General features: G+C 35.1%; 1 protein-coding gene across 1 annotated transcript in view; it reads left to right on the top strand.

The window, feature by feature from the left end:
• LRRC9 (leucine rich repeat containing 9) overlaps window positions 1-11936 on the top strand; it is a 104722-nt gene extending 92786 nt beyond the window's left edge. The window contains exons 29-32 of the mRNA XM_044230062.1: window positions 5327-5467; window positions 7814-7958; window positions 11401-11569; window positions 11923-11936. Of these exons, the coding sequence (XP_044085997.1) occupies window positions 5327-5467; window positions 7814-7958; window positions 11401-11569; window positions 11923-11926 (459 nt within the window). The 3' untranslated portion in view covers window positions 11927-11936. The remainder of the gene's footprint in view (window positions 1-5326; window positions 5468-7813; window positions 7959-11400; window positions 11570-11922) is intronic.
• Window positions 11937-13215: the final 1279 nt, after the last annotated feature.

Raw genomic sequence — 13215 nt, 5'->3', positions numbered from 1 at the left:
TCCTTTATCAGATATATCATTTGCAAATATCTTCTCCCATCCAGTAGATTATCTTTTAGTTTTGTTGGTTGTTTCGTTTGGCTGTGCAGAAGCTATTCATTTTAACGGGGTCCCGATAGTTTATTTTTGCTTTTCTTTTCCTCATCTCGGGAAACCTATCTAGAAAGAAGTTGCTATGGCTGATGTCAAAGAAATTAATGCCCTATATTCTCTTCTAGGATCTTTATCATTTCACCTTTCTTGTTTAGGTCTTTAATTTATTTTGAATTTATTTTTGTGTATTGTGTAAGAAAGTGGCTTTCATTATATTGCATGTAGATATCCAGTTTTCCCAACACATTTGTTGAAGAGACTGTCTTCCCATTGGGTATTCTCTCCCACTTTATTGAAGATTAATTGACCATATAATTTTGGGTTCATTTCTGGGTTTTCTATTCTGTTCCACTGATCTGTGTGTCTTTTTTTTTTTTTTTTAAGATTTTATTTATTTATTTGACAGACAGAAATCACAAGTAGATGGAGAGGCAGGCAGAGAGAGAGAGAGGGAAGCAGGCTCCCTGCTGAGCAGAGAACCCGATGTGGGACTCGATCCCAGGACCCTGAGATCATGACCTGAGCCGAAGGCAGCGGCTTAACCCACTGAGCCACCCAGGCGCCCTGTGTGTCTTTTTTTTGTGCCAATACTACACTGTTTTGATGACTACAGCTTTGTAATATAACTTAAAGTCCAGAATTGTGATGCCTCCAGCTTTGCTTTTCTTTTTCAAGATTGGTTTGGCTATTCAGGGTCTTTTGTGGTTCCACACAAATTTTAGGATTGTTTGTTCTATCTCTGTGAAAAATGCTCTTGGTATTTTTATAGGGATTGTATTAAATGTATATATTGATTTGGGTACTATAGACATTTTAAGAGGCAAAGAAGGGTACTATGTAATAATAAAGGGGACAATCCAACAAGATATAACAATTGTAAATATTTATGCTCCCAACATAGGAAGACCCAAGTACATAAAACAACTAAAAACAAATATAAAGGAACTAACTGATAATAACAAAATAATAGTAGGGGAATTTAACACCCCACTTACATCAATGGACAGATCATCAAAGCATAAAATCAATAAGGAAACAATGGTTTTGAATAATACAACGGACCAGATGGACTTCACAGATATATATACAGACCATTTCATCCTAAAGCAACAGAATACACTGTCTTCTCAAATGCACTGGAACATTCTCTAGAATAGATCACATATTGGGTCACAAATCAGGTCTCAACCAATACCAATAGATTGGGATCATTCCCTGCATATTTTTGGACCATACTGCTTTGAAACTAGAACTCAATCACAAGAGGAAATTTGGAAGGAACTAAAATACTTAAGAGGTTAAAGGGCATCCTACCAAATAATGAATGGGTCAACCAGGAAATTAAGAAGAATTTGTAAAGGTCATGGAAACAAATGAAAATGAAAACCCAACTGTTCAAAACCTTTGGGATGCAGCAAAGGTGGTCCTAAGAGGGAAGTACATAGCAATACAAGACTTTCTCAAGAAGTGATAAAAGTCTCAAATACGCAACCTGACCATATACCTAAAGTAGCTGGAGAAAGAATAGCAAATAAACTCTAAACCAAGCAGGAGATGAGAAATAATAAAGATTAGAGCAGAAATCAATAAAATAGAAACCCAAAGAATGGTAGAACAGATAAATGAAACTAGAACCTGATTCTTTGAAAGAAGTAATAAGATTGATAAACCCCTATCCAGACTTTCAAAAAGGGCAAGGACCCAAATTAATAAAATCATGAATGAAAGAGGAGAGATCACACCCAACACCAAAGAAATACAAACAATTATAAGAACATATTATGAGCAACTATATACCAACAAATTAGGTAATCTGGAAGATAATGGATGCATTCCTAGAGATGTATAAAACCGGAACAGGAAGAAATAGAAAACTTGAACAGACCCATAACCAACAAGGAAATTGAAGTAGTCATCAAAAATCTCCCAACAAACAAGAGTCCAGGGCCAGATGGCTTCCCAGGGAAATTTACCAAACATTTAAAAAATTAATACCTATTCTTCTGAAGCAGTTTAAAAAAAGAAAGAAAGAAAAGAAATGGAAGGAAAACTTCCAAACTTGTTCTATGAAGCCAGCATTACTTTGATCCCCAAACCAGACAAAACCCACCAAAAAGGAGAATTACAGACCAATATCCATGATGAAGATGGATGCCCAAATTCTCACAAAGATACTACAAATGGGATCCATAGTACATTAAAAGAACTATTCACCACAACCAAGTGGGATTTATTCCTGTGCTGCAGGGGTGGTTCAACATTCACAAATCAATCAATGTGATACAGCACATTCATAAAAGAAAGGACAAGAACCATATGATCCTCTCCATTGATGTAGAAAAAGCATTTGACAAAATACAGCATCCTTTCTTGATTAAAACTCTTCACAGTGTAGGGGTAAAGTGAACATACCTCAAATCATAAAAACCACCTACAAAAAGCCCACAGCAAATATCATTCTCAATGGGGAGAAACTGAGAACTTTTCCCTAAGGTCAGGAACACAACAGGCATGCCTACTCTCACCACTGTTGTTTAACATAGTACTTAGAAGCCCTAGCTTCAGCAATCAGACAACAAAAAGAAATAAAAGGCTTTCAAATTGACAAAGAAGTCAATCTCTCCCTCCTTCTCAGATGACATGATACTTTATGTGGAAAACCCAAAAGATTCCACACCAAAATTTACTAGACCTCACATAGGAATTCAGCAAAGTGGCAGGATATAAAATCAATGCACAGAAATCAGTTACATTTCTTTCTTTTTTTTTTAAAGATTTTATTGATTTATTTGACAGACAGAGATCACAAGGAGGCAGAGAGACAGGCAGAGAGAGAGGCAGAGAGAGAGGAGGAAGCAGGCTCCCTGCTGAGCAGAGAGCCTGACGTGGGGCTTGATCCCAGGACTCTGGGATCATGACCAGAGCCGAAGGCAGAGGCTTTAACCCACTGAGCCACCCAGGCGCCCCTCAGTTACATTTCTATACACTAACAATGAGATAGAAGAAAGAGCGATTAAGGAATTCATCCCATTTACTATTGTACCAAAAACCATAAGACACCTAGGAATATACCTAACCAAAGAGGTAAAGGATCTGTACTCTAAAAACTACAGAACACTTATGAAAGAAATTGAGGAAAACTCCATGCTCATGGATTAGAAGAATAAACACTGTTAAAATGCCTATGCCACCTAGAGCAATCTACACATTCAAAGCAATACTTATCAAAATACCATCAACATTTTTCACAGAGCTGGAACAAAGAATCCTAAAATTTGTACGGAACAGAAAAGACCCTGAATAGCCAGAGGAATGTTGAAAAAGGAAACCAAACCTGGTTTAGCAGACTTTAAGCTCTATTGCAAAGCTGTAATTATCAAGACAGTATGGTACTGGCACAAAAACAGACACATAGATCAGTGAGACACAATAGAGAACCCAGAAATGGACCCTCAATTCTATGGTCAACTAATCTTTGATAAAGCAGGAAAGGATATCCAATGGAAAAAGGACAGTCTCTTCAACAAATGGCTCTGGGAAAATAGGAAAGCCACATGCAGAAGAATGAAACTGGACCAATTTCTTATATCATACACAAAGATAAACTCAAAATGGATGAAAGACCTAAATGTGAGATAGGAATCCATCAAAATCCTAGAGGAGAACACAGGCAGCAACCTTTGTGATCTCAGCCACACCAAATCCTTGCTAGACATGTCCCCAAAGGCAAGGGAAACAAAAGCAAAAATGAACTATTGGGACTTCATCAAGATAAAAAGCTGCTGCTTTTTACCTACAGAATTGGAAAAGATACTTACAAATGATGTATCAGCTAAGGGACTAGTATCCAAAGGCTATAAAGAACTTATCCAACTCAACACCCCCCTAAAAACAAAGAATCCAGTCAAAAAATGGGCAGAAAACATGAATAGACATTTCTTCAAAGAAGACATACAAATGCCCAGAAGACACATGAAAAAATGCTCCACATCACTTGGCATCAGGGAAATACAAATCAAAACCACGATATCACCTGACACCAGTCAGAATGGCTAAAATTAATAAGACAGGAAACAACAAACATTGGTGAGGATGTGGAGAAGGGGGAACCCTTTTACACTGTTGGTGGGAATGCAAGCTGGTACAGTCACTTTGGAAAATAATATGGAGGTTTCTCAAGACATTAAAAATAGAGCTACCCTTCATGATCCCAGGGTTCTGGGATCGAGCCCCGCATCGGGCTCTCTGCTCAGCAGGGAGCCTGCTTCCTCCTCCTCTCTCTCTGCTTGCCTCTCTGCCTACTTGTGATCTCTGTCTGTCCAATAAATAATAAATAAAATCTTTAATAAAAAAAAAAAATAGAGCTACCCTGACCTGGCAATTGTACTACTGGATATTTACCCCAAAGATACAATGTAGTGATCTGAAGGGGCACCTGCACCTCAATGTTTACACCAGCAATGTCCACAATAGCCAAAGGGTGGAAAGAGCTGAGATGTTCTGATGGATGGATAAAGAAGAGGCAATGTGTGTGTTTGTGTATGTATGTGTGTGTATGTATATATTCTGCGTGTATATGTACACAATGGAATATTACTCATCCATCAGCAAGGATACAAATCTTACTATTTACATCAACATGGATGGAACTGGAGGGTATTTCGGTAAGTGAGATAAGTCTATCAGAGAGAATCAATTATCTTATGGTTTCACTCATATGAGGAATATAAGAAACAGTGCAGAGGACCATAGGGGAAGGGAGGGAAAACTGAATGGGAAGAAATCAGCAAGGGAGACAAACCATTAGAGACTCTTAACTATGGAAAAGAAACTGAGGGTTGCCGGAGGGGAGGAGGAAGGGGTTGGGGTAACTGGGCGATGAGTAGTAAGGAAGTCACGTGATATGATGAGCACTGGATGTATATACATCTGATGAATTAATGAACTCTACCTCTGTAATTAATGATACACTATATATTGGCTAATTGAATTTAAATTAAAAATAACAATAAGAAACCAAAACTAAATTTAAGAAGTTTGAATCTTCATTTAGTATAATAGGGAATTGAGAAAACTTTCAAAAAGGGAGTTCATATTTGTACTGTCTTTTATAACGAATTAGCTATTAACTGTCATTTTTACTACCTGTGTTAAATTTCCTTCTCCATAAAAATGATTCTTTGAAATAAATGTTTTCTTAAAGTAATAAGTTGTTATGTGTAACTTTATTCAGATTTGCAGAAAAACATTACATCGCCACGTGCTCATATTTCGGCTGCCTAACTTACAGATGTTAGATGGAATTCCAGTGAATTCAGATGATAGAGCTAAAGCTGAATTTCACTTCTCTGAACTCCAAGCAAAGAAAACTTCGGTAATACTTCTATTATTTATACTTTTCCTTTTAAAATACACAATTATTAGTAAATTAAAACCAACTTACCAGGTAAATCTGGGCTATGATGTTTTTGTAGACTATTTTAGTATCTATTCTAGTGATTACTATCAAAAGCACCTTGATCTGGTGAATAGAGCACATCTACACACATAAATTCCAGGGAAGCTCCTTTTTTCCAATAATTTAATTCGACATTAAGAAAATTATTTAAAATCCGTGTGCCTCTTGCTGAATATCTGAGATAATGCTAGAGGGTAAGAATCTGTAACATTTCACTTCTATAAAACGAAACTAAATCTTTCAGTTTAGCAGCTAGGAAGGGAAGGAAGGAATTCTGACCTCAACTCTCCAGACTATGTAGTTCATCTAACAAGGGAGATGTGAGCTGCTTTCCTTATTGGCCAGAAAAATTGCACCTCTTACCTACAAACTCTAAAAAGTTATCTGACCATGACATGAAAGAGATTAGAGACAGAAGCCACAAAAGCATATCATTAGGAAATTCTGTCCTTAACCACAAGGATTCTTCATGGCCATCCTCCACAAAGACTAAACACAGAAAAGCTATGGTTTTTTTAACAAAGTAGTAGTAACCTTATTAGAGCCATGCCTTAGCAAGGTTTGAGAAAGAGAGGCTGGAGGCAGGGGAACCAGTTAAGAGGCTTTTAGAATAACCCAAGAAGGAGATTATGAAGACCTAAACTGGGGTAGGGCAGTAAGAAGGTAAGTGAACCTCTAATGTAAGTGAAAGCCAGAGAGCAAGGACATCAGTCAGTGAACAAAGATTACTTTTAAAATGCATACTGAAGAGAAAAGAGGTGAGACTACTACTATAGATGCTTTCACCTAACTCAGTGGATACCCAACACTCTCCATCCCTTCTGTAAAACAAACTGATTCCCAGGGCACACTGGACATTTGACACTATACATATTCAAATTTTAGTTGATGAGTATTTCACTAAAGAGTTTGCTTCTTGGCTAGTCTTTTCTATTTTTCATACAGTAAATTTGGATTTTTCCCATTACTATACTATATGATAAGATAATGTGTCTTGAGTGAATCTAGACACATATTCTTGCCTTTTGAATCAGTGCCTTATATAAGAAATTAATTATTTTTCTAATTATTCTATTTGTAAGCATTTTATTAAAAATTATTTTTTAATTCATCTGTACAGGGTTAATAAAGGGGATATTTTGAAGTCTATATTTTAGAGAAATCTATTTTAAGATTCAATAATAATGCTTATTTTCATGGCTAGAACAATACTGAGCCATTATTTCCTTTAGCTGTTCGGGAGACACAAAAACAGAAACCTTTTCAAGTTTATCAGTTCAGTCTAATTTATTTTTCTTTCAATTACTGCTGTTCTTTCTTTTTTAACAGCAAGTAAAGAGGGAATAAATGAACTCTAAAGTTGTCCTTTAAACCAGAACATTTTGGTGCTTTGGTTTCAGAAGAAAGTTAGTTGGACAACATTCTAGATTAGTAACAGGAAGAAATTCCTACAAAGGAATTAGTTAGGGAATTGGGGACTGACCAGCTTTAGTAAAAGGCTTGATACTTTAGTGCCCATTACAAAGCTGCATTCTTGGTAACACTTACTGAAACAGAGAAATCGATCATTTTACACAAATGGCAAAAGCCTGTATCTCTAAATAAGTTGAATATATTCCAAATTCAGTATATTCATATTTTTTAAAGTATAAACAAGCTCAGTTTTAATGAAGACAGAGCAAGCATAAACTTCTAGGGAAACCAAGAGTCTCCAACCTAAAATACTTCCCTCCTGTTTGCTGACTCCTGAAATTCTTTTAAAAGCCTCTTAATCCTCAACTAACTTAAAATGTAAACACTATTTAGAGAGTTAGCACATTCATTAAAAGTGATTATTATAAGATGCTTTCCTTAGTCCCCATTTATTTAGTTGTTTGTTTTTGAAAAACTAATTAACTTCAAGGCACTTGATGAGGTAATGTGAGGAATATAAAGATGTGGAAGGTATGACTCTAGAAACTCCCGCTCAGTAAAAAAGAAACAAAGGGGGAAAAGCTTAATTCTCATTTTCCGCACTTACCTTGTTAAGATCCTTTGGAAGGGAGAAGTGCCATCACGCTATTAATGAGTACAATGCAGTCTGAAAAGATAAAACAAAAGGTTCTGAGGGAGGTTAAGCATTCAAAAGACTTTTACAGTTTAGATATAACTCTTCACTTAAAGAATTTTAGATTATCAAATGGAGCTTATGGTAAGAACTAAATCTGTTGATCTGAGTTTGGGAGGTGAGGTGTTCTTAACTGTTTTTCTTTTATTATGTAGTGTATTCCTGTTACCAGTTCTCCAATGGATGGTGGGTCATTTGGCCAAGTGAAAGCTCCTCCCATAAAGATAACAAATGTAATTCTGCCTGGTGCATTTAACCATTACCTGGGATCCGACTTCACTTTAACTCCTGAAGTAGAAGGTATTTTGACAGAGTTTCAAAGTAAATGTAAAAGCAAACAAACAAAACACTTCATTTGAAACCGAAATCTCACTCTGACTTCTAATATTAGTTAAAATTGTATTTTTAAATTTACATTTCCTATAATTGCATGTTTGTTCAATTTTTTTTAGAGTTAAAAGTATTATTTTATTTAGATGTTACTTGTACATAATCTATAGTAAGAGATACAAACAGATAAAAGTTGTTTAACAGGAGGTGTGGTTTTTTAAAATACCACTTTGAATTTAATTTACAACAACATTGGTAATACCGCAAGGTGACAGATACTCTGATTTATAAAACAAAAATTACTTGCTACTCTGGCTGATATATTCCCAGTAGTTTTTTGTTTTTTTTTTTAAAGATTTTATTTATTTATTTGTCAGAGAGAGAGAGGGAGAGAGAGCGAGCACAGGCAGACAGAGAGGCAGGCAGAGGGAGAAGCAGGCTCCCTGCCGAGCAAGGAGCCCGATGTGGGACTCGATCCCAGGACCTTGGGATCATGACCTGAGCCGAAGGCAGCTGCTTAACCAACTGAGCCACCCAGGCATGGATTAAAATGTATCATGCATTCCAGCTGCAAATTATTACAAAACTTTCACAACCTAGTCACTTGGTGGCTCAGAAAAGATTTTGGTATTCTAAAATTTACTGAAATAAAAATGTTTATTTTCTAAACATATACTATCACTAAAGAAAAACATAAGTATACCAAATCTCATGGTTTGGGGTTAACAATGGAAAACCAAATCACATTATGTTTGTGTAGCTAATGTGTGGTACCAAGTAACCTTCTCATCCCTCTACCTAATCTATGATATGAGAAAAAAGCTTGTAAGAAAGTAATCTAAAATACACATGGAGGGGGGGCTGAGGGTAATTTAAAATAACCTTAAAATATATAACCACTACTTTAAAATGTAAAATCCATAGATATGAAATATGCTTTTAAATGTTTTTCTCCATTCGTTTTGGTAAATAATTTTTGAAAATAAAAACTAAAAATTCAAAATACTCACTTTTCCCTTTTCATGTAATAGCACAGTAGAAAAAGTCTGGATTTAATTTTAGAATAAATCAAATTTCCTGAGAAAAATACTGCAAAAATAATCTAAATTGAATTTTAGTCCTTTTCCATTTGTTTAAAGGCCATCCAACACATTAGTGCACAAGCGTTCATGTCAGAAGATCAAGTCAAAAATAACTTGTTGATTAAACTACAGGAAGACAACAAATATTAATAGGCTTGTGAATATTTGTGAATAAAATGCCAGTAATTCTATTGTAGTAAGATATAAATAGAAGAAATCCTGATATGGATAGTAGCTTTATGTGTTCTCTTCATCTTGAAACAGAAGGGACGTAAAAAACAAGGAAGTGTTACCAAATAGAAGTTCTAGAATTATACAAGTAATTCCTAGTCAAAAAGTAATAAAAACAAAATACTTTAATGGAGATAAAATCAGACTACAAATGGTAAAAGTCCCAAGAATAATGTTAACAAAGTAGGCCTTTCTGCAAAAAAGAAAAGGGGGAGAAATCAAAGTCCATTAGTAACCACCACTTATATTCAATAAAATTATGGCGACTGCCTCCAAGAAATGGAAACTCAGAAGCATGTGCCCAAACAGCCAGTACAGTTGAAAAGACTCAGGTAACCTGATAGGAGAAGCATGGTCTCAGGAAGGGGAGGCAGACATTGGGCTTTTCAAAGTTTAAAAATCTATGTGACTAAAAACCAGTGATGGGCTTTATCCAATGACAGTCCACAAGCCAAATCAATGTCCACTAGGCGACACATGCACATGATTTGGGGGCACTGCTCAAGTTCTCAGGAGGACTCATTAACAAAAGTCCATTGGTCATGGTCCTGCTTAGACAACTACGATGAACCAGACAACTCTGTCTTGAGCTAAAGACTCCTTCATCATGACTGGGAGTCACAAATAACTGCCATCCGTTTGAAATGCTATACGTAGGTAAGAATCCCTAGTAAGTGAACTAGCTTAGTGTATTTGTGGAGTCATATCTGTAATCAAAGCCTGGGGACATTTATTGATTCTGAACAAGCAGTTACCCTTTATCCAAAAATTACAAGAGCAAAGCTGCTATCCTTGGTTTGTTCAAGTTTCATGTGGTCATTCTGACTTTAGAGTCTCTAGTATTTGGGGGTTTTGCTGAACCACTGATACACTGTAACTAAACATTTGCTCATGTGAACTTTGTGATACTTGCACAATTATTTCCTGAATTATTTATTTTCAAAGCTTTTGTTTGACTTTATGTATTTCATAGCATATGAAACCAATTCATTACTATGTCCTCCTAAAAGTAGAAAATCAAAGGTTTAAAAATATCTGTGACAACAGATTCTTGGGTACAAAGAGAAGATCAGACGTTATCCTTGAAACCATAAATAAACCATGAAGCTAAAACTAGAGAAGAGTTTCAAGAGGTAGAGCTCTATAGAGCAAGTACATTAAAAGGACAAGGTATGGAAAGGATTCCTTCTATTATACACATTTTAATTCAGGCTTAGATTAAACCTAGTCCCATATTCCAGATCTTCGCTGGTTATCTTTTTGGTAAATCTGGGGATAGCTACTCCTCTGAGGGCTCACATTTTCCCTTCCTTATAACATCCCACTTTGCATGGACAATAAAATTGAACATCACGGTAATTATAGAATGATCTAAGAACCTACTAAAAATAGTAGAGTGCTCTGTGTGATTATTTTTAAAGGAAACTCAGGTAAAAGAAACCCAAAATAACTTAATTTGTTAAGAGGTTATTTTTTAACTTATTTTTCATACTTCTACATATGTATGGCATTAAGATTTTAGTCACAGTGAGAATTTTTATGCTTTTGTCCAGTAGATATAAACTGTCAGTAAAATTGGACATCCCAAATTATTAGCCTCCTTAGCAGTACAATGTTATTTATCTTCAGGAATGTCATCAATATCTTTTCTTTTTTTTTTTTGGTAGTAGTTCAACCTTGGATTCATCTCCATCATGTCCTTCTCAGATATCTGTCTTCAGAATTTGTTGTGTGACTATTGTTTAGGGTTTTCTTGAAAAGTCCTATACTCTTGTCTCCTATTTTTGGAATATGTTGCTACAATTTTTATTCTGAAAATTATGGTCATCTTACCTCTACATTTATTATAGCACACAGCTCTAGCTATTTATATTTTTAAAAAATTGCCGAGAAACAGTCAAGTAGATTCACTAACTCAGAGAAATTTAAGCAGTATTAAGTGCTAGAAATCTATTCTAATTTTATATTTTTATTTAAAATGTTTTAATTCATGTTATGAAATATGTATAGCACAATTCAGTTGAAGGGCAACCAAGACTTATTACTTAATTCATGTTATTACTTAGTACTTCTCATTGTTTCACACTTCTTAATTTCAGACAAAAAAAACAAGAATACAGGCATTCTGACAAATAATCCTCGGAGCATCCATGCAGAAATAGCTTTTCGGCAACTCAGAGGACTCAATCTCTCTCCATCTCTTTTATCACATCAGAGTATGGCATCTCCAACTGCACAAATGTACCAGAGCAACCCAGATGAGGGAAGGTAAAACTATTGTTTTAATATAATTTCTCATCATTAAAAAAATCCCCAAATTTGCTAGTCATGTATAAAAATGGGAAATATTGTTATATACTGTTATTTATTTACTGAGAGCTGGAAAAAACTGTCAGATAGCGTAAGGCTGCTTCTTCCTCATTCACCAAACTTTCCCAAAGTCCTGTGTAGAAATGGCTGTCAAGGTAGAATAGTTCTCACCTAATGCTTATATAAGGGAACACTGAAATAAACACATAATTGCACTCTCCCAAGTCCCTTCTCATTAAATATGCAAAGCAGTTCACTTATATATATATTTTTTCTTTTTCTTTTAATTTCACTTATATTTTGAACAACAGATAAATTCAATTCTGAAAGCACAAAGACTAAGAATTTTGTAAATTCTTCAAGCCTCTCTTCCGGTCTGGACCCACGCCCTAGAGGCCAACTCAGTGCATAAGAACCTGTTACTTCTCATTAAGAATCCACTCTATTGCTCAACAGCTGTCCACCTAGATTTCCAGTTACTACCTGTCTCCAGGCTGCTTTGTAGCCAAGCTCCAATTCATCTTTTAATGACCTCAGCAACACATCTAGTGTAGACCTGCTGACTTCCCTGCTAAGTCTTCAGGATAACCTGGTTTTTAGATGTCCAAGAATAGGGTCATTCTCTAGTTACTGTCTTTTTGAAATTGAACACATATAAAATACAGAAATTATTTACTGCAGAATTACCTTAAATTAGCTGATCCATTAAGAAGATAAGTCATAATTTTTTGACTCATAAATATTTTATTTCTGACAGAATTCCTGGCAGCCACTTTCCCAGATCAAATCGAATGTAACTGCCTAGAGAAATGAATATACGCACCAAGAAACCCTATTTCTGTTTAGCAGTTGTACAAAAACTAGCAGGCAGTTTCAGTGAAAAAAATACCAAAGACAATCATGTTACTTATTTTACTGAAGCACTTCAGTTCCATATGAAGATAATCTCTATCACCCTGGTTGAATATCACCTCTCTTAAACTTTCATTATGGTTATCTTACTTATTCATTTGAATTTCTGTATTAGAAAAACCATGAGCCATTATATCATATAATTTGAAAAGACAGAAGTGACATAAAACAAAGTCCAGAGAATCAAATATTTAGTCCTGGTATTGGAAGCATTTAGTTACAAAATCTAATTAATGGCCTGTCATGTGAAGACACTAAGAAAAGGTAATTCTAGTAAATAAGCATATCTTATTTGTTGAATATTTACTTATTTGGAGTTAACTAAAACTAAAGCATGCATTTCTTATCAAACACAACTATTACTAAAGCAAGTTGACCTTTGCTCATTGAACTACAAATTACTTTTTTAGGACTATTATTGGGCTTAAACTGGATCTGCCCTATTGTTTAGCAATGCAAATTATGGGCATCAGTAGTACTTCCTAAAGGTGGCTAACTGTCAGTGCAACCAGGCATTCATGCTCTAAGAATAAAAAAGTACTATTTCAAATTAAAAATTTGTTAACTGTACCCATATTAATATAATTTTATAAACAATTTTAAGCTAAAAAGAACACATGTTCAAATTGAGTGGACATGTATAAATTTGAAACCTTTAATTATATTTCACTGGAACAATTTTTCTAAAATAT

This window comes from Neovison vison, chromosome 13, assembly GCF_020171115.1.
Source record: "Neovison vison isolate M4711 chromosome 13, ASM_NN_V1, whole genome shotgun sequence".
In the NCBI taxonomy this organism is placed as follows: Eukaryota; Metazoa; Chordata; class Mammalia; order Carnivora; family Mustelidae; genus Neogale; species Neogale vison.
The sequence above is the reverse complement of the archived record's forward strand: the minus strand, read 5'-3'. Positions and strand labels throughout refer to the sequence as shown.